Here is a 22307-nt window from a genome sequence, read left to right as displayed (position 1 = left end):
ATATTTTGTTTCAGAACCTGGCAATTGGGGCAGGAGCTGTTGGATCTTTGCAGCTGACCTACATCTCGAAGGTAATGTTGGCCTGGAGCTCTGGGAATTGATATTCTGTAAGTAGGTTTAGTATCTAAACAAGAGGAAGTGTCACGTCCTTCGGGCGTTAACATTTGGGGGTGTTGCATGGGCAGCTCCCCCTTCCTCAGCACTGCCTGTGGAAGCCCTGCTGCTGACCAGGAGTGGGCGGAGTGTGGTCAGCAGCTTCTTGAAGGGGGCCTTGCAGCCTCTTTCTCCTGGGACACATCAGTCAGCGATGCACTCAGCTCCAGCGAAGGAGGTATCAGTTGGTGTGGGTAGGAGTGGGACATGACCCTTTTTGTAATTGGGACAAGGAGGAACACAAAAACAACAACAAAACCCCCAGTAACTGTAAAAGATACTCCCAAAGGGTGTAATTAAACAGGAGCAGCTCAGAAAGAGTGGGGACTGCACTGGACTTTTATCAGTCACCTGGACAGGATACTGCAGAGGGAAGGCTGCGATACCCGGAGAAGGTACTCCGGGGTACCAGGGAGCCATGCAGCAGCCAGGTAACTGCTGTAGTGTCTGGCAGGTGAGCTGACAAGCCACCCCCTGGTCTAGTTTGTGCAGACGGTGAAGCAGCCCCTCTTTGGTGCTGAGATGTGTGGAAGGGGGCGTGGGGGAGGGGCTGGTTGATGACGCCCACATGTAGCTGCTGAATTCAGCTTCTTTTAGCGGCCCCGCCCTGGAGGCCTTCTCCAGGGCTGACCCATGAGGCAGCAGTGATAAAAAAGGTCAGGGATTTAGAGCCTCAACAGAAAGAGGAACTCTTTGTCCAGTGAGGAGAGCCAGGTGGCGCCCAGCCAGTACGAAGGCCCCGGAAGTCCTGCTCTCCCCACGCACCCCTCACTTCAGGCCTCCGGTCACCTCTGCTTCCTTGTCCAGGTTCTCCCACCCTCAGGGGGTTGAGATGGGGTGGAGGGGGCCATAATCTGCACAGCTCCTGGCTCCTTTTTGTAACAAGCTTTGGGAGTCCTTGGGTTCAGTGCCCCCAATCTTAGCGGGTCAGGAGGTAAGTGGCGGCTGCAGGGGCTGCAGGAGGGTCTGGCAGAAACAGCTGAGGGCAGAGGCTGGCTGCAGTGCAGAGTCTAAGCCTTTAGAGCAGTGGTTCTCAACCTTCCTAATGCCGCGACCCTTTAATACAGTTGTGGTGATCCCCAACTTCATTGTTACAAATTGAACATCATTAAAGCATAGTGATTAATCACAGAAACAATATGTAATTATATATGTGTTTTCCGGTGGTCTTAGGCAACCTCTATGAAAGGGTCGTTCTACCCCAAAGGGGTCGCGACCCACAGGTTGAGAACCGCTGCTTTAGAGAGAGGAGATAATGACCTGGGGCAGAGGGAAGGCCTGTGAAAGCTCAGCTTTGTGCATGCCTGCTGTAAGAAATGGGCTGCCTCTGGACAGGCAGGACAGCAGCTTGGGCCACCCCTCTCTTGTCCAGACTTGCTGGATGTTTCTCTAGGAGGTTCAGAGAAAGAGTTCGGGATTCATGAAACCCCAAAACCTGCCTGTTTGAGAGGGTTTGGGAAGATTTTTATGCGAGAAGAGTGACTACAGTCTCTTGCTGAATCGTAATTTATAAATGTGGCTCAGAGGAGGGTTTTTACAATTCTCAGCTTTGGAGGCAGAAAGGATGGACCTGCCTTTTTGCCCTTCCTGGGAGAGACAGGCCTGCTTGGGCCTTTTACAAAACCCACAGCTGCCATGGGTCAGGTTACACAGAGCTGAGGGCCTTTAACTCCTGCCTGATCCCGTGTCACAATGCAGGAGTTTCCCCGCAAAACCTTAAAGCGTGGTACCAGCATCACATTCAGCCTTCCGGGTTATTTTGTATTAACCCCTAGGTATTCCCTCCCAGAGTGGAGGGTTTTTTGTTTTTGTTTTAATATATTTTTATTGATTTCATAGGAAGGGAGAGGGAGACAGAAACATCAATGATGAGAGAGAATTATTGATCGGCTGCCTCTTGCACACCCTTTACTGGGGATGAAGCCCACAACCTGGGCATGTGCCCTTGACTGGTATCGAACCTGGAACCCTTCAGTCCGCAGGCTGACGCTCTATCCACTGAGCCAAACCGGCTAGGGTCAGAGTGGAGGGTTTAACCACAGTGTCAGCCTGCCTTGTGGTGTATGTGTGGCTGCTGTTCAGGGGTGCTCTTCAGTATCTCTTTCGTGAGGGCCAGTGTTGGGAAAATGGGGTCCTTCAGAGAGGCCAACAGAGATGACTTGATGTCATCCAGGGCATCAGTGGCAGCAGAACCAGTTCTTGGGCAAACAAGAAAATAATCGATGCTGGCCTTTGGCCCTTCTACACAGCCAGCCCCACTGCCCTGGCCCCAGCTTGTGTCCTGCTTTGTCAGGGCCTTGCCCTCAGTAACTATAAGGAAGGTCTTTCCAGAATAGTGGTTCCTGTCAACAAAAATTCCCAAAAAGGATATTAGAAAATGGAGAGACTTCATTCAGGTGAATGGTTTGCAAGCTGGGGAGGTACAGCTTCTGGCAGAAACTAAGTGTGCCATCTTGTATAGAGAAAGTTCCCCACCAGGTTCCCAATTAGATCTGTTTTATGTAAATGAGGTATCCAAATTATGTTTCTGATTGGTACAAATCATGCAGTCCCAATTCATAGGCATTAGGTAGTGTCCTGATTGGTTGTTATGGAGCAGTTATGATTGGTCAGTTTAAATGCAAATGAGGATATAGTGTATAGTTTGGATTGGATGGGGCAGGTCTCAGTCTGTTGGTCCAAAGACAAAACCAGGAACTCTTTTATAATATTTGCCTCAGATAGCTTAAATAAGCAGGGCATAGAGCAGGAAGCCAAGAGCTCAGTCTGGGGTTCTTCCCTGTATAAAGACTACATGAGAAGCCCCTGTCAGCAGATGGCCACTAGACACTTATTATTTATAAAATTTGGTTCCTCATTTGACCCTGGGGAATCCATCTCAGCATAGAGAAAGTTTATGTCCCTTAACATCATATGAATCTTTCTTCATGGGGTCCTCATTTCTAACTTTCGGGTGGGTCATGGATCCTTTGGAGAGTCTGATGTGAAAAGTGTGGCCTCACTTTCCAGGTAAAGTATGTATGGGTGTACACACCACAATTTTGCCTGTACTTTCAGGGCTCATTGAGCCCCTGGCTGGTTCAGCGCCCCTCCAATCATTCTGTGTAGGTGGCTGCTGCTTCCCTTCCCCTGCTCCCGGAGCCACCTCGTAGAGCAAGGGAACCCTGGGCCCTGGGGCAGAGCTTCCCCGGAGCTCCAAGACCTTGTTCTGCAGCTGCTGCTGTGCCCGAGGGGCCCCAGCTCCACTTCCGGCCAAGGACAGGCAGGGTGGGGCTGGGTAGCAGAGTGCTGCCACTGATGAGCTGGCTGCTCCTGTGGTCTGTGTTTAATCTGATAAGAACAAGTTCCTGAGAGTCTGTGTCACCGTGGAGCAGCCTCATCTGCGTCACTCTCCGGGTGACCTGTGCTCATGCCCCCTGCATATCCCTGACCTCCCCTCACGCTTGCATAACCCAGGAGCCCACCAGTCAACCTCAGTTGTGCAGGTAACTCAAGTGAAGCCATCTGGGCCATGCAGATGGTTGTACTTGGCCGCCTTCTCTAGTCAGCCTGCCAACCACACTTCTCCAGGATCTTCAGCTCCTTCACTATGTCTGAGGAATGCTGCACAGCCCGGCCTGATCACCAGCATCTGGGGGTGTGGGGAAAGGAGATATACTTCCTAGGGACCAAGGATTCTGCTTCCACAGTCACCAGAATGTCAGGGGGAGGCCTGTCCATAGTAAATGAGACCCTCCCACCTTGGCCCTTTCTCTGAGGGGCACAGCCCAGGTAGATATACTTTCGTTTTCCTCTTTTGGCCATCCTGTGACCATAAGAAGGGGACCACTAATTTCACTCTGGTTTTGCTAATCAGGAAGCTGATCAGAGGCATTGAGGTTCTTACCCGGGCTTAACAGCCCATCCGGGCAGAACTAGAACTGACGCCTTGTTAATGCAGCAAGGAGCTGCTTTACCGAATAACCCTGTGGTAAGCCATGAGGCATGACGCAAATTATAGATGTGCATGCGTATAATCATGCATACCCCTGACTGAAAACTGGAGAACATATAAAAACAAACAAATGAAAGCATCAGTTCCCATAATGAGCACATGGGTAGCATTTTCCCAGTATAGGTTGGTAATAAATTGTGGTCAGAGTGGACCGTTTGTCATTCAGCCAGGGTGAGAAGTGTCCACCAGGAGTGCTCTTTCTAGTCAGTCACCAATGGCAGTTTCTGGGAGCGAGAGTCTCCGCATAAGCTGGAGGCTCTTGCCATGCCAGAGCTGAAAGTAGAAGGGATGCCTGAGATAGATGGGTTCTTCCGGCCGGGATAGCCAAGGCAGTGCTACGGTGGTCAGGGTTACACAGGAACCAGGGCAGGACAGCCAGGCGTTCATGGGCATGAGGACCCGCAGGAACACAGATGCTGAGGGACAGAGAAAGAAAATGAGTCACTGACAGATCAGAGCATCAGGCACAAGCAGGATAAAGGCACACCCTGTGGTTCAGAGTGAATTCTGGGGTCTCAGACCCAGGAACACAAAACAGCACGGAGGCCAGGACTGTGACGTCAGGAGCCCCAGTGCACGGTTCCTGGGAGTGGGGAAGGCATGCCTGAATTTGAGTAGTCGGTGTCTGAACTCGGGGTTCACCTTTGCTTCAATCTTCATATTTTTCAGGTCTATTTAAAGACTTTCTTAGGTCCTGTGGCCTCCACTTCACATCATGGTACACATATCAGAACACACCTATATTTCTCATTAAATGTAATTGTTGGGCTGTAAAATATTTGAAAGGATTTTAACCATCTTGCTTTTGGAATGATTTGGCTATGAGTAACTCATTTAATTTTTGATTGGCTCTGATTTCTTGGCAATCATCTTACGCACCCAAGTATTCCTGTGAACTAAGAAAATCAGAGCTAAGTATTTTGAATACAATGAAATGTTTGTGGATGTTTAAATGAAACATTAATGAAGTGGACTTAATGTAACATCTTGTAGACATTTAGTTAAATACTTGTCACTGAGGTTGATGTGGTGTTATACGGACATTTAATAGAATATTTATTGATGTTGAGAATGACATATCATTTTGTATGTTGGAGACCAGGCATTTTTTTCAGGTCTCATACATTTTTGTAGGCCCTCTGCATTTTGCTAAAGTGCCAATCATGGCACTGGGTATATTGATAATGTAGAATGGGATTTTTAAGGAAATGAGGTATCAAAAGCAATGGTGTCTGCTTTATCGAGCAGCTTCTATATGACAGGGTGAGGTAAGTACTTCACCTGCACTATCACATTTAATCCTCACAATAGCCTGCGAGAACGTGATATTATTATACCTATTTGATGGAACAGGAAATATGGGGGTCATACCACTGGGACACCTGGGATTTGAGCCATGGTCCTCTGGCACCAGAGCTCAGGCTGTACTGCCTGTCTTTCCTTTGATAGGCCGCTACTTCAGTTTCCATATTAAGTATTTGGGGCAGGATTAATTTCAGTTGTTAAGGAATCTGGACAGATTTATAGAAAGAACTTAGAGCCAACAGCGAGAATCCAGACTGAGGGGTGGGTCAGTCATTATCTGACCCTTAGCAACGGTGAGACCTTAATTTTGACTTGAGATTTTTCTTTAGCTTCTGGCTTCATGCCTTCTGTTAAAGCAAGAACCACTCCTGGAGCCCCTCTGTGCGAACAAGTAGGAGAATGTCCTTGGGTGGAAAGGAGATGAAGCAATGGTGTCCACAGGAGGATTATGACAACATGGGAATAGTCCCCGGGGGAAGATGGCTGGCCCCTTGGAAAACGCAGGTTCAGTGGTGGAGGCCTGCTTCAGGGAGGTCCCTCCTCCATCAAGGGTAGTCACCTAATCTTTGTGGGCATTGGATGGGATATGAGCTGCTTTCCTTTATTCGTTCAGTGTATTTGAAACTCAGTGAGGTGGGCTCCCATAGACACAAGCGCAGGAACGTACATGCCAGGGGTAGGATTGAAAAAACAAGATGAAATCAAACAACAGGAGGTATAGAAATATTTCTGCTTTCTTATGCCCTTTTCTTAAATACATAGCTATGCTCTTTGATTCCATTGACCTCTCTTGGGATATGTAGAAGTGTGTGCTTTCATGGTTAAGCAGTCGGGGTAGAGAGAGAGGAAATCTATCAGTGTGTCCAAATGCAGTGCGTGACCAGCTGCCTCATCTTTCTGGGAGCTCTAATCGAAATCCATGTATTTGTGGCAATACCACCTTCAATTTGGAGAACTGTTTAGGCAGGGGGCCTGGTGGTTGAGAGCGGAGTAGAATCTTGCTAGTGTGAGTGGGGCCAGTATAGGTTTTGTGGTCCAAAGAGAATTTTGTCAGGAGTCAATGGCTATTAAAAGTGTTTTTGCAAAGATAAAGATTAACACAGACATCAAGATAGTGGTTATCTCTGAGGGGTGGGAATGGAACTCTATCAGGGAGAGGCACACAAAGGACTTCTGAGAACTGGGGCTGATAATGTCCTATTTCTTAATCTGGATGGTGAGTACAGGGTTTCCACGTAATTATTATTTTTAAAGTGTTCACAAATTTATATGCACATTTTTTTTTTTTGGTAAGAAAAGTTTTAGCAGGAAATTGGGGAAAATGCTTTATAAACATTATTGGAAACATAGTTATGTTTCTTTTATTTTTTTATTTGATGTAGGTGAGCATAGCCACCCCAAAGCAGAAACCAAAGACTCCATTTTGCTTTGGTAAGTACTGAGCCAGAAGATGGGTTTTTTGAACACTCCTGTAGCAACTTCCTCTTTGGCATGGAAATGGTCTGGTGATCACTTTGACTTACACCCTGTGTGTGTGAGTGACTTCGGTCACAGCAGTGTTTCCTGGCTCTCAAGTATACTGCTTTCCTGCGTCTCACCACAAAGTTATCAGTCACCTAAAACAGATGGTCAGTGGCACTGCAAGTTTTCCTGGCTCCACAGGGCAGGGTGCAAGGTATCTACTAGAAGTTTCTAGGAACCCTCAATTCAGAGCTCAGTAGTGGTGTGCCCAGGAAAGGTGGAGACTTCGGAAAGTTGGGAGGATAATAGAAAAGAAGGAGTATTCTGTTGAGGGTCTCACTCAGTATTGCCCAAAGAGTCACAGTGTTGGGGTGACACAAGAAGCAGAGCCAGCCTATTGATGCCTCAAGTCATTGAATCATCAGTATTTATTTGGCGCACACTATGTTCTCAGTACTGTACTAAGTGCTACAAGCAAAATGCTAACAGATGGTTTCTGAGCTAGCAGATATTCTGCCTTATACCTAGCGTGATTCTGAATGTAAGCTCATGAAGGAGGGTTATTCCTTTGCTTTGTCATTGCTGTATCCTCAGCATTTAGAGTGGTTTTGGCTCATAGTAGGTGCTGAATGAATGAATGAGCTAATGAATTTCTGTGTCCCATAATTCTCACCTCTTAAATAGCTCAGGCTTTTTAATGCTAGGAGAATAAAGTGGTCCCTTGAGTTGTCCTCTCTTCCAACTAAAGGGTGGTTCAAGCTTCTTTGGTGCGCTCATTCTTCCAGTATTTTTCAATATCATGACTAAGCTTGAAAATGACTCTCTTCGATGTTGTGTTCACAGTAGATCTATTTAAAAAAATTATGAACCCAGAAGTAAATTGTTGACCCTAATGGAGGGCTCACAGAAAAGAGCAGGTTGAAAATGAGGTCAAGGTCACAGATTTGATGATTTGATTTCAGGCAAGCTGTATTCCCTTTTCCAACCACAGACAATACTCCTAACCCAGGCAAGTTGTGCCAGTGGAAACAGGGGCTCTGTGGCCAAAATTATAAAGGTATCATCATGAATGTAAATCTTTTGGCACCTCTAAAAAGCAGTTCAAGCGTGTGTCTTGATGGCAGACTAGCAGCCGCATCACTGCACAACAGCCTGTTAAGATTGTTGTTAATGTCAGGTGTCATTCTTGTGGCCAGGGGAGTAATCCACACTTAAAAAAAAGTTTTCAGTGATTTCAGAGAGAGGGAAGAGGGGGTGAGAGAGAGAGAAACATCACTCATAAGATAGAACCACCAATCAGCTGCCTCCTGCACACCCCCTACTGGGGACTAAGCCTGCAACCCAGGCATGTGCCCTAACCGGGAAGGAAACCACGACCTCCTGGGTCATGGGTTGGTGCTCAACCACTGAACCACACTGGCTGGGTGATAATCCACGCTTTTAAAGAGAGAGCATTGCAGCCTGCTGTTTCCCAAATATTCATGCAGGTGCCTTCCCACATGGGGAAAGCCTTCCTGTTTTGTGGGGATCCTCCACCCTGCTACGTCGAGCATGTTTGTTTTGTGGAGTCTTTGTGTTGCATGTGTTCTGACCTGGATTTTTCCTCCCTTCTTCCCCATGACTTCTGCAGTCATCAATGCCCTCTCTCAGAGGTATTTTCTTCAAGCCAATGACCAGAAAGATCTGAAGGACTGGGTTGAAGCTCTGAACCAAGCCAGCAAAATCACTGTACGTACGATTGCTTCTCCTTTCTGCAGGGGTCCCTGCCTCTGCCTGGCACGTGGCCTGTTTGGGTGGGGAACAGTTCCAGTGGCAGCAGGGGCTTTCCCAGAAGCTCGTTCTAGTCCCAGTTCCCCCACCTCTTCTTACACCTTGGCTGACCACGAGTTGCACAGAGTCTGGGTTTGAATCAAGTTCAAGGGGAAGTTGATGGAGCATCTGCTGTGTGCTTCCTGGAAGGGCTCCTGATCAGTTGTGTTTTGGGTAATGCTGATTCAGAAGGTGGTGGGAATTGGAAAATGTATTGCTGACCGTGAGAAATAGAGGGAAGGGGAAAGCGTATGAGGAGGGAAGTCGGAACTTTGTCCTGACTTGAGGGAATACACTTCTTATTTTAAGCGGTGGCCTGGGGGAATCCCGACAGGCCATCCACCAATCCGTCCTGCCAAAGCATTTAGTTTAAAAACATCACTGAACTCGGGCACTGACTGGCTAACCAGTACTTGACTTGATGAATAAAGAACTCCTTTCTTTTCCTTTAGAAAAAGAAAGGGAGCAGGGTTGGAAGGAGGAGATGGAAAACTGTATGTTTTGGGGGAAAAACTAGACCTTTAACCAATCTAGACAGACTTGTGGCATAATAAACATGGCTTGTATGCTGAAAAGTTTGATTCTCTGTATCCTATAGTCGGAAATGCTTGCATTCCAGTGACTCCCAATAGTAACCATTATGTGCTGGGGCAGATCTTTCTCCAGATTCATCAGGGCTCCCGTGAATAAGTTAACAGAAGAAACCTACACCTGTCCGGCACTTGTGATGTTGGACCCCCAGAGTACAGTTCAGTCACTGAAGCAGTTTTGCTTGTTAAGTTTGCTATTCTGATGAACGTTGGTAAACCCGTGCAAAGAGAGCAAAAGGGAGGGGATTGCTGCTAACCCATGTGTCTGCTCACCCGTGTGCTGTGTACGTGGCTCTTGAGTGCTGTTAGGTAAAGGTGTTCTTCACTCATGCTGGGGTCGTCACCTTCCGCGTCTCCCACAGTTTGAGTTTCTTTCACTGTCTAGTGCTTTATCCTCGTTCAGCCTGTCCTCCTGGGTTTCCTCCTCTGTTCCCGCCGGGGGAACAGGGCTACCCAGTGTGAAGCAGCAGAGAACCTCCCCCCACTCTTTCGTGCCTGGAGCACAGAGTGGCTCTAAGCAGCTTGGACCGCTGCTCTTTTCTGGTCTCATGGAGCAGGAGTTACAGGTCCCGGGAGTGGGAAGAGCAAGGTGGCGCCCAGAGGCTGGAAGTCCATGTCGGTCCTTCTCCGGGGTCTCCAACAGTCTCCAGGACCCCCTCACTTTCCTTGTTCCGTTAGTACATCTCTTCACTCTTCCTCCAAAGATCCTGTGGGAGAGAAGGAAGAGGACGGGTACTCTACGTCCTCCTAATCTTTTCATGTTCTGGAAGTGTTTACTCCTTCCTCCACTTCTGCATCATCTTCTATTGTGTGTCCTTCCTTAGGGAGGTTAGGATGAGGGGTAGATGTGGGGCTGGGGCACCTTGTGGGTGACATACATATTTATTTTAAGGCACCTTACGTGCAAAATGAGGCATCAGGCACTTGGGGGGGATGCAGAGAAGAAAGTGTATTGAGCTAAACCTTCGCACGTGCCATATGTTCACCCCTCACGTCACTCTTGTGAAAGAGGTGGTTTTATTGTCATTTTTTTCTATAAGGAAAATGGAAATCAGGCTTTTGCCCAAAGTCTAGAAGTTAGTAAGTGGTAACACTGGGATTCAAACCCCAGGGCCCTCTGGCTCCCAGGACCTAGGAGTTTATAAAAATATTAAACACGAGCAGCAGTGTTAAATAGGTTAGGTTACTCACCACTTTTACCTACATGGTTTCATTCTTGCCTTGTAAAAACCTTAAGTAGGAAGGGCAAGTGTTATTATCCCACTTATAAAGGAGGACATGGAAATGCCTAGAGATCAAAGAGGGTTGCCTAAGGTTCTGGAGCCAGGATAGATCCAGTGCTTCTGCCCACAGATCATTGTTCATATTAGGCTAAGGTCATTGAGTCCTTATGATTGAAGAAAACAGTCACCATGTGGTATTTAAAGAACTGGGCTCTCTCAGAGTATTAGCATTTCGCTATTTTTTTCTGTGGCCACTGTAACAAACTGAGTGGCTTACAACGACCGAAATGTATTCTCTCCCAGTTCTGGAGGCTGGAAGTCCAGAGTCAAGGTGTTAGCAGGGCTGTGCTCCCTCTGAAGGCTCTAGGGGAGAGTCCTTGCCTCTTCCAGCATCTGGTGGCTCCCGGCAGCCCTTGGTGTCCCCGGCCTTGTAGCTGTGTCATTCTGTTTCTGCCTTCATCATTGTATGGCTGTGTGTCTGTGTGACCTCCCCTGTTCTTATAAGAACATCAATCATAGAAGTTAGGGCCCACCCTGAATCATATGACCTCATCTTAATGTAATTCCACGTGCAGAGACCCTATTTCCAAATAAGGTCGCATTCTGAGGTTATGGGGGATGTTATTGAACTCGCTACATTTCTATCAAGGGTTGAAAATTGAGCTGTGCAAGTCAGGCAGTCCTCGGGCAAATTACTTCATTTTAACGAGCTTTTGTTTACCTCATCTGTACGAAGTGAAGCACAGTCCCCCACCCCCACACCCTCACCCCATTGGATTGTCCCTTGCAGCAGCCTAGCTGAGCCCGGTGAGAAGAAAGATGAGTCCTTGCAAGTCTCATGACACAGTGCGCATGAGAGCCATGTGGATCTGCAGCCTCAGAGACCACGCCGCAGGTGGCTGGCAGAGGGCACACCTTTAAATTGGCTGCTGGGGCCCTGACCGGTTTGGCTCAATGGATAGAGCGTCGGCCTGCGGACTCAAGGGTCCCAGGTTCGATTCCAGTCAAGGGCATGTACCGTGGTTGCGGGCACATACCCAGTGGGGGGTGTGCAGGAGGCAGCTGATTGATGTTTCTCTCTCATTGATGTTTCTAACTCTCTATCCCTCTCCCTTCCTCTCTGTAAAACAATCAATAAAATATGTTTTTTAAAAAATAATAAATTGGCCGCTGGGCCATGGACAGACCAAAAGGATGACCTTGTTTTCAAGCTAGCAGCGTAGTTTTTGTTGCGTTTGTCCTTCACGGACTGAGTCAAAATCTTCAGGAGAGTAACGGTTTTGGAAAGGCTGGTCGGAAGCAGCACACGCTGCAGGGGCATGTGCACTGACTACCAGCCGTTCCCTGGGTGGATGACAAGATTCTGAGAGGCAACACAACGGCCGAGCTTCTATGAGGCTTTTCCTGGCCACTGTGAGCTCAAAGCCTATGTCCCTGTTTCTTTGCTGCATTTCAGGAATTCATATGGGTCATTTGGGGAGAATTTCTGCTGTTCTATGGTGATTATATCACTAAACACCCCAGCAATTCTCAGCATTCCTAAGGAATTTTATCGCACAATAGCAAAACTCTGGAGAAAATTAGAAAGGGTGGTAGGTAGGTAAATAGGTAGGTAGGTAAATAGGTATTTAGCGCTGGGGAGTCAGGCAGTCCTCGAGCAAATTACTTCATTTTAATGAGCTTTTGTTTACCTCATCTATACAACCGAGGAAATAATGACACTAATGCCTACTAGATAGGATTGCTTGAGATTAGGGAGAATGCAGAAAGAGTTTAGCTCATTGCTTGGCATTGAATGTTGACCCAAAGCAATGGGAAGGCTAAACGACAGGGTGGGTTTGTGGCCCAGTCTGGCGAGGTGGCAGGCAGAGGTCACCCTGGCCTAAGTAAGTGGAGTTTGCAGGCACGAAAGAGGGTTCTCGTCTTTCTGGGGCCCCAGTGTAATCACGGTGGTCTTCCTCCTTTGAAAGGAAACCACATGGAGTGTCCCTTGGTCCCCCTGTGCTGAGAGCTCTTGAAGGGTCGCAGCGGTTCTCAACCTGTGGGTCACGAACAATGAAAATACATCCTGCATATCAGCTATTTACATTACGATTCATAACAGTAGCAACATTACAGATATGAAGTAGCAACGAAAATAATTTTATGGTTGCGGGTCACCATAACATGAGGAACTGTATTAAAGGATCGCGGCATTAGGAAGGTTGAGAACCACTGGTAGAGTCTGACTCCCTAGGCTGTAGACGAAGAGGAAGAGGATGTTAGCTTTTCTCACCCGGCCTGCAGTGCCTTTCCTGGCAGAGCCGCACAGGGCGCTGAGCTCTCGTGAATGAGAGACTCTGAGATGCTGTGGACACCACACCAGCTGGGGGTCAGGGTCTGCTCTCTGGTTAATTATTAGTCATGGCTTTGGCCAAATGACTTGAGTATTCTGGGCCTCTCTTTGTCTCTTACAAATGAAATATTTTTTCAGAGTTTGCAAACTCTTTTATAAGTGACAGGGAGGAAGTGGGCAGGGAGGATGAAAAACAACGTAAGTATAGATAAGTTCCACGTGGCTTTGGTGTGGGGGGACGGTAGGGAGAGTGGCAAACGGACGAATGTACTCCCCCTCTAAAGAGTGAGCTGCGATGGGGCTGGAAATCTGGATTTTTATGTGCAGTATCCCATTTTTTTTTAATGAGAATTTCTGTTTTTTTTAATGATTTAAATATATTTTTATTGATTTCAGAGAGGAAGGGAGAGGGGGAGAGAGAGAGAGAAACATTAATGATGAGAGAGAATCATTGATCAGCTGCCTCCTGCACACCCCACACTGGGGGTTGAGCCCACAACCAGGGCATGTGCCCTGACCAGGAATCGAACCGTGACCTCCTGGTTCATAGGTCGACGCCCAACCACTGAGCTATGCTGGCCAGGCAGTATCCCAAGTTTTAAATGTAGATTGAAACATGTACTGTGTAGGGCAAACCAAACACAGTTTGGGCAACGTCTGCCTTCGGGCCAGTTTGCAATATGTGTCCTGTGGTCTCAAACTAACCATGAACATGCTGTGATTGCTTGATCAGCCGGGGCAAGGGACAGACATAGCTCACGCTTCAGAAAGGGCCGAGTTTGTACATGCTAGCACCATTTGCGAAATGTTAATTAAAATAATTTGTAATACTTTGTGCTGTTCTTTGTGTTTCTAAAGTTTTTAAGTGTCTATGCGCTGTCATTTGATAACCACGACATAAATGTGATTTCGCTTCCCAATTCACACAGGGGACCGTGTAGGTCCAGAGAGATTCAGTGACTTGCTGAAGGTCACTGGGTCAGTGAGTGACAGATGTCACTTCCTCTGGAGACCCCCGCTGACCACTCTATTTCTAGCAGTTCCCCTGCTGCTGTCTAGCTCAGCTCCTGTGTATTTTTTTCATGGCACTTGCCAAGATTTGTAGTTATTCTGATTTGTAGTTATTTTGCTATGCAGTTGTTGTCGGTCTCCCCTACTAGCACATACGTGCCATGAGGGCAGGACTTGTGTCTAAATTTGCTGCTTTATCTTTAGTCTCTCTCCAGGGAAGGGCTGACTCACAGTAGGTGCTCAGTACATTTGTTGAGCAAATGTGTGTGTGTGTGTGTGTGTGTGTGTGTGTGTGTGTGTGTGAAGTTGCTGGCAGAGTTCTTCATATTCAGCTCCGGATCAGTGGAAGGCCTGGGGAGGAGAGGGGTGTCTTGCTATAATTTAGTACATTAGCTTTTCTCACCCCTCTCCATCCTGCTTTCGACTCCTGCTTTTCTTAAGCCTCTGTTCGCTGCTGACCGCAATGCCCTCATTCTTCCCAGGTACCCAAAGTTGGGAACCTTCCTCTGACGACGGAAGTGCTCAAAAGCCTAGCAGCTCCTCCGGCCCTGGAGAAGAAGCCACAGGTGGCCTACAAGACAGAGATCATCGGAGGGGTGGTGGTCCACACGCCCATCAACCAGGTGCTGGGCCTGGGCTGCCAGGGGTCGTGGCGTGTGTAGTGCCCTGTGTGCCAGTGTGCACAGAGGACGATACTGAGGACAGGGTGGATGGGGGGAGGCAGAGCCACATGGATGTAAGGAACGGCAGTGCAGAGACTGAGGCCACTGAAGCTTGACGCTGTGTGGCTGGCACGGTTTGGGGCGAGCACGTGTAAACCCTCTGAGGCGTGGGGCTGAGGAAGGCCCGCGAGGCTTCCTGGCTCCTCTGATTTGCTTTCTCTGGCCTTCCCTCTCTCCTGGGCCTGCCCACCCTCCCTAAGCGATCTTCCGCGAAGGCACTTGGTACAGTGCCTGATGGGAGCAGAGGAAATCTTTATTTTCTTGTTTAGTTCGTTGACCCTCATCGTGGGCAAAGAGGCCAGAGGTGGCTTGGCCAGAGGGAGCTGGGGGTGGTGGTGAGCTGCCTAAGGATGGAGGGGCAGGTGCTAACCGGACACTGTTTCCTTGTAGAATGGTGGGGACGGGCAGGAAGGGGGTGAGCCAGGGTCCCACGCCATCCTGCGAAGGTCTCAGAGTTACATTCCCACGACGGGCTGCCGGGTACCCACTGGCCACCCCTTCATCAAGAGCGGCTACTGTGTGAAGCAAGGGAATGTGGTGAGTGTCAGCGCCGGGGCTGGGGCGGGTTCTGGTGACTCCTTGAGTCGGTGGGTGTGGGTGTAGGCGGGGGGAGTCCTCTGTGCCTCCGCCCAAACCCCGAGGGGCTTGGGACCAAACATTCACCCACAAGTCAGAGACCTGGCACCAATGGGAGCCGGGCTTTCCTGGGCCGCGTCCTGGGAGCTTAGCGTTAGAGCCCCCTGCAGAAGCTGGGACCCCTTCCTAATGTCTGCTCTTGACTCTGCATTTCAGCGGAAGAGCTGGAAACGTCGCTTCTTTGCTCTTGATGACTTCAGCATCTGCTACTTCAAGTGTGAGCAGGTTTGTAGTTGCTCTGGGCCTTCTGAGAGGTCGTAGAGGGAAGAGGAACCTGGTAACCCCGTGTGTGTGTGTGTGTGTATGTGTGTGTGTGTGTGCGCGCGCGCGCGTGTGTGTGAACGCACGCACACACATGTGCATGGGTGTGCACACAGAGATGTGGGCACACGCACAGACTCCCGAGATGCCTCCGTCTTGTCTCCATCCGTCCTGTGTGCTCATTATTATGGTGACCCGGACTTCCTCCTTCCTTCTATGCAGCAAGCTGTCCTGTGGTCAGAGCCACAGAGCATCTTTGTAGATTTTTTCCGCTCTTGATTCATTTGAGACCTTGCCTTGCTTGTAACCTGCTTTTAGCCGACCATCTCTAATGAGAGAGGCATGTCAGTTAGCTGGTGTGGGCTGTGGCATTATGGGGACGGTCTCGTTTACCTACCTCTACATTTCTCCCTCCCAGGACCGAGAACCACTGCGCACGATATTTCTCAAGGATGTCCTCAAGACCCATGAGTGTCTGGTCAAATCCGGGTAATTGTCTCTGCTTATTTTTTTCCTGATCAGAACCCCCACATGCCCTCTGGAACCTCCGCTTACTGCCCTTCTGTGGCTCTGTTCACATCTTCCAAGACAAGGGCGCAGGCCTGAGGTCTCATGGTGGGAGTCACCACATCCTAGCTGACGTGGGTGTGAGGCCACACTGGGCTGGCTTACCCTCTGCCCATAACTTCACTCTCACTTCTGAGAAGATGAGCCTGTGCAGTAATTTTCTGACGGAGAAAAAGAAAGCGTGTAGGAACAAAGAAGAGAGTGGTGCTGAGATGCTTCTCGGACGTAGTTAGATGCTCATCCCACAGGAGGACTGGGGCTCAGAGGGGCCTGTGCCCATCCTCACTCACTTTGCAGCACTTCTGGGCAGCTCACTCTTAAGCCGGTGCCTCCTCCCGGAATTTCTTTTGCCTTTTCTCTCCTCCCTCCGCCCCGCCTTTGACAAGTCCCTGATACCCCTTCACACAGGGAGATATGGCAACTCTGTCACCCCACTCGGCAGGAGAGGAAGCATTTTTAATGTGTTCCTCTTTCTGCTGGGAAATGGTTGCCTTCCAAGTGTCATGGTGCATAGGATGATTTGTGGACCTGGGGCCCCGGGGTGAGGGCTCTCCCATATGCAGCACCAAATACAGATGCTGTTGGAACCAAGCTTTAGAGACCCAAGGGCGTCTGGACATCTAGAAGTCCTCACGTTGGCCCTGAATCTGCAGTCTTTGGGGACTGCATGGTGGCCGGTCCATCCCGTGAACGGGGCGAGCAGAGACGGCATCGCCAGGGAAGCTGTGAGCAGCAGGCAGCCTGCTCCGAGCGAAGGCGAGGCAGGGTCAGCGTGAACACAGTGCTGTGTGGCCCAGGGAAGCAGGACTGAAGGCCGCGCTGTCCTGCACATGGAGCTGAGAGCACAGGTCAGGGAAGTCCCAGTGGCGATTTATCGTTCGTGAAAGCAGCTGGAGACGGGAGTTCCAGAAGTGGCTCCAGAGGCGTGGGCGGGGGAAAGGCGGCATGGCCGGAGCCTTGGAGATGTCCCTGACCCTGGAGGGCCTGTACAGACTGGACATGTGACCGCGTGAGCATGTTGGGGAGCTCAGAGAACCCAGATAAGGCTCAGTCCGAAGAGTGCTTCGTACTTTGCTTAAATCTCTGACTGTCAGACGCAGACTGAACTTTGAGTAAAAGAATGAAGGGGTTAGAGATACGGTGGGGAGAAGTCCCCAAGCCTCTGCAGGTCCCAGGCCTGTGAGACTGCATCCTCTCCCCTACCCAGTCAAGAGGCTTTCGGGCATCTGGGTCCTGAACCAACATTTGCTGAATTGCACGGAAAGGCAACATGTAGCCTGAGAAGCAGAGTCCTCCCTCCCTGCTTTGCGTTTACCTCCTCGGTAGTTGATTCCACGATGCCATTCTGTTTGCAAGCGTAGTTTCAAAGGTTGAAGTGTTTTAGCGAGAGAGAGCGCAGAGCCACCTCTAGTGAGACACTCAGCAAGCGATGCTAATCACAGTGAAATGTGTTTCAGGTGGCCTCTCTGTGATGCGCCCGGTACCAGATGCCTCTGTAACTGATCTTTGTGGTGACCAGCCTGATAAAGGAGGTCTTCTCATCTCTATTGTGCAGTTAGGGTCCAGAGGCTCAGCAAGTTTTAAAAATATTCCTAAAATACCTTTTCCCAAAGTGGAGTCAGCATTTGGCCCCAGGCCCACCTCACCCCTGGCTCGCTTCCCCTTCCATGTGGGTCTTTAGTCTCACACTCCTCTGCCCGGGGCCCATGTCTCTGGCCCAGCACCTGCCATTGCCTTTCAGGTCTCATTCACGAAGCCAGCTCCGCCTCTGATCAGTCCTTTCCTGGAATTATTCTAACTCTTGGCGTTCAGCACACAGTCTGGCACCAGATTATGTAGTTTTGCTTTTTTATGTATTTTTTTTTTTATTGAGAGGGAATTAGGCCTTTCACTCCTTATATATCCCCCACTGTGACTGGATACACACATATTTAACATTGTAAATCGTTTCACCTGGTTTGAGGTTTGTCACCGAGTGCGTATCAGCTACTTCTTGCCTTCTTTGTAGAAGTTGGGATCCCTCGTCCCAAACTGGCACCCAGTTTGAAGCATCTTAAAGTCGTCTACTCTCTCCTTCCTTTTCTCCTCTTTAGTGTCCAGTCCACTCAGCCCAGTGGAATGAGGCACAGAGCAGGAATTTAATGAAGCTGGTGGAAGAGGGGTTTGGAAATGAGAGATTTGGTACCCTTAGGAGAGGCAAACAATGGAGTAATTAAAGCAGAGACTCTGGAGTCAGACCTGTGTTCAAATCCTGACTCTGCCATTTACTAACTCTGGTACCATGGGCAAGTCATGTGACCTCTCTGAGCCTGGGTTTCCTCGAAGAACAGATTGGTGGTTGCCAGAAGTGGGGGTGGGGAGTCGGGTGGGTGAAATGGGTGAAGAGGGTCCAAAGGTACAAACATCCAGTTATAAAACAAATCCTGGGGATGTAATGGACAGTGTAGAGACTATAGTTAACAATACAGTATTGTATATTTGAAAGCTACTAAGAAAGTAGATCTTAAAAGTTCTCATCACATGAAAAATAATTTGTAACTGTGTAGTGATGGATGTTAACAAGACCAACTGTGATCATTTTACAATATGTAAAAATATCGAATCATTATGTTGTACACCTGAAACTAATGTAATGTTGTATGTCTATTCTCTATACTAGTATATAGGGTGTCCCCCCCAAATGCATACAGTCAAACCTCGGTTCTCAGACATCTCCCATCTTAAACATTCGGTTCTTCATCAAGTTGTTCACAGAAAAAATGACTCGGTTGTTGACCAAAACTTCAGTGTTCAACCTGACAACCCTTTCATGCTGACACCTCAGCATGATAAAAAGGTCTCTCAGGCAGCAAACAAAGGAGAGAATGGTTTTGTTGCTGGGGAAATCCACAATTAGCACAATTTTAAAACATAAAGAGGCCATCAAGAGTGCTAATGTTGCTAAGGGTGTGAAAGTGCTCACAAACCAACAATCACAGGCGATTGAATAGGTAGAAAAACTGTTGTTGATTAGATAAATGAAAAGGAGCGATTGAATAGGTAGAAAAACTGTTGTTGATTAGATAAATGAAAAGGAGTTAACCAGTGATAGCAATTCTGAGGCTGTGATGTATGAAAAATTCGTTTCAGGCTAGTGGGGGTGTGGTAAATTTAAGAAAAGAAGTGTTTATAAATTAAACGGTATATTAGACTTGTATTGTATATAAGAAAGATTAAAATGGAATTGTCTGAGGTCTGGAACGGATTAATTCAATTTGCATTATTTCTAATGGAGAAAAAATAATTTGGTTTTCAAACAAATCGTTTCTCAAACAGCCTTCCGGAACAAATTAAGTTCGAGATATAAAGTTTCACTATATACACTACCAACTGATAATTCACTTACTTTTGAAAGTGAAATGTCTGTTAATAAACACTAACTTTATAATCATTCAAAGTGTGTATACATATTTGGGAGAGATCCTGTATATATCTATCTAAATTATCTATATCTATATCTATATCTATATCTATATCTATATCTATCTATATACTAGTAGATAGATCTATTTATGTATCTATATAAAATAAAATTTTTATCTACTTGACTCTAAAAAAAAAAAGCACTCTAAATAGTGCTTCGCACAGAGCACATTGTACATCTTAGCCACTAAAGCAAATCAACCAACCCACAACTGTAGGTGGTGTAGGGTGTGGTAGATTTCAGCAGTCGGTTTATCTGGTTAGACCTGGTGGTAGTGGTGATGTGCATGTGTGTGGTGGGGAGGTCCCATGGGGATGTTGAAACCTCCTGAGACCCCCCTAAGGCAGGGGTGGGGAACCTTTTTTTCTGCCAGGGGCCATTTGGATATTTGTAACATCATTCGAATACCATACAGAATTATCCACTTAAAAAGTAGCTTGCTATATTTGTTTAAACTTTTAATTAATTCACCCCTAATGCGTTGGCAGGGTCAGACCAAATAATTTCATGGGTCTTATAGGGCCCACGGGCCAGATGTTCCCCACCCTGCTCTAAGGAGTGAAGCCAGGGGAAAGCCTTGTAATGTTTTTTGAGGCAGGGGCTGAGGGAGGAATGGCCTTTTTATGGTAGAGGGTACTGGTGCCTTGACTTAGGACAAATCAAGTCCTCAATGTGTGTGCCAGCCTGCCTGGTAACTTTCCTTTTCTCTGTCCAGGGATCTCTTAATGCGGGACAACCTGTTTGAAATCATCACAAGCTCCAGGACCTTCTACGTACAGGTAAAAAGCCCGCTCCACGAAGACTTTTATGTTTCATTTCTGGGAACGGTGTACGCAGACGCCTCACCGTTTCCTGTGCTTTCTCTTTTATTTTGCTTGAAGTTTCTAGTTGGTAAATTTAGCCCCTGAAAGTCAGTGTGAGTCCCATTTTATTCTAAACAAGATGTTTGCCAAAAGCTTCCCAACCATGAAATATAAGAGCAGGTTGAGCCACTGCACTGGGGAACGTGAGTGAGGATCAGCTGCTCCCAGCTGCTGGGAGCCAGCTAAGCAGAGAAAAGGAGAACCGGTCAGTGGTTTCACTTCTCCTTTGGAGGGTATTTATAAGCTCCGCCCGTGTGGTCATCCCTGTGTGCGGAAGGACAACAGCTCAGAGGCCCCTGTGCAGGCGCCAGGTGCACAGCCCAGCTGCACAGAGAAAGCCATTGTTTGGGCTCTGGCCGTTCAAGCTATCAGAGCTTCTCCCCTTCACCCACAGCTGGAGTTCTCCCAACTCCTAAAATTGTAGGCGCTGGGAAGGCAGATTTCCAAACAAGCCCTTAGCCCAGCCTGTGCTGTGACTCATACAGCATCGTGATAATACATTTCTAGTGCTAAGACTGCCATGTCACATGTCAGTTTAAATGGGGGAGGGGTTTTGGGGGGCTCAGCCAATGCTTTCAAGGCTTCCCCTGCCCTTTCCTCTATGTTTCAAGTGTCACTCCCTTCCACAGGGGTCACCCCTCCCCCATGTGTTAGGTAGCAGCTCCAGTCGTCCCCTCTCTGAGCTGGCAGCCTTAGCTGTCTGTGGATTCCATCCTATATGATAAAAGGGTAACATACAAGTTGACTGAACAGCAGAATGACCGGACACTATGACGTGCACTGACCACCAGGGGGCAAACACTCAACGCAGGAGCTGCCCCCTGGTGTTCAGTGCACTCCCACAGGAGTAGCGCCGCTCAGCCAGAAGCTGGGCTCATGGCTGGCGAGTGCAGGGGTGGTGGCAGGAGCCTCTCCCGCCTCCACAGCAGTGTCTGACTGCCGGGGAGTGGGCCTAAGCTGTCAGTTGGACATCCCCCAAGGGCTCCCGGACTGCGAGAGGGTGCAGGCCAGGCTGAGGGACCCCCTCCACCGAGTGTATGAATTTTGTGCACCGGGCCTCTAGTATATACATATATTTGATTTTAGAGAAGAAGCGAGAGGGAGAGAGAGATAGAAACATCAATGATGAGAGAATCATTGATCGGCTGCCTCCAGCACACCCCTCACTGGGGATCGAGCCACAACCTGGGCATGTGCCCTTGACCAGAATCAAACCTGGGACCCTTGAGTCCACAGTCCGACGCTCTATCCACTGAGCCAAACCGGTTAGGGCCATTCATTCAGACAAGCACTTGTCATCCCTGGAGAGACGACACAGGGAAGCTATGGAAAGTGGTGCCGGGGGTATTAGAGCTGGTTCCATTGCTGTTCAGGGACAAAGTTTTAAACTGTAGATGCAACAAAGGCATTTCCATGTCTGGCTTTTAAGAGATATTTGTAGAATAGTCTTCAGAATGCCAGCCATTTTGCCTCATGCTGAGGATACTGTTTTGCATAGACCAGATTCTGAACCAGAGAGAGAGAGAGAGAGAGAGAGAGAAAAAGAGAGAGAGAGAGTGAGAGAGAGAGTCAAGTACACAAGCAATTAACACAGTGTGATGGGGTTGGGGAGGGTGTTCGATGGATGAACACAAGGGAGTTTTTAGGGCAGCGAAACTATTCTGTATGATACTGCTATAGATGCATGAAATAGAACTTTACAGCACAATTTAAAAAAGCATTTAGGAGGTCAGGTGATCCCAGCATGGAATGCAGAATATGCCAGAAGAAGCTAAATGTATCACTAGTGTGAACCTCGCTCACTGGTGGGGATAGGAGAATATAAACAAAACAAAAGTGTGCTGAGTGCTACCATTAGACTGAGTAGTGGTTGCCATGGGAACTCACAAAAAGGGCATCTCCCCCAGCTTCAGG

General features: G+C 48.2%; 1 protein-coding gene across 4 annotated transcripts in view; it reads left to right on the top strand.

Moving 5' to 3' along the window:
* PLEKHA2 (pleckstrin homology domain containing A2) overlaps positions 1 to 22307 on the top strand; it is a 73942-nt gene that overhangs the window by 39907 nt on the left and 11728 nt on the right. For all 4 annotated transcript variants that reach the window (XM_059685355.1, XM_059685354.1, XM_059685352.1 and 1 more), the window contains 8 exons: positions 15 to 71; positions 6835 to 6883; positions 8544 to 8641; positions 14364 to 14504; positions 14994 to 15140; positions 15396 to 15464; positions 15919 to 15989; positions 20246 to 20309. In XM_059685355.1, coding sequence (XP_059541338.1) covers positions 15 to 71; positions 6835 to 6883; positions 8544 to 8641; positions 14364 to 14504; positions 14994 to 15140; positions 15396 to 15464; positions 15919 to 15989; positions 20246 to 20309 — 696 coding nt within the window. The remainder of the gene's footprint in view (positions 1 to 14; positions 72 to 6834; positions 6884 to 8543; positions 8642 to 14363; positions 14505 to 14993; positions 15141 to 15395; positions 15465 to 15918; positions 15990 to 20245; positions 20310 to 22307) is intronic.

The sequence above is a fragment of the Myotis daubentonii genome, chromosome 2, assembly GCF_963259705.1.
Source record: "Myotis daubentonii chromosome 2, mMyoDau2.1, whole genome shotgun sequence".
Classification (NCBI taxonomy): Eukaryota; Metazoa; Chordata; class Mammalia; order Chiroptera; family Vespertilionidae; genus Myotis; species Myotis daubentonii.
The sequence above is the reverse complement of the archived record's forward strand: the minus strand, read 5'-3'. Positions and strand labels throughout refer to the sequence as shown.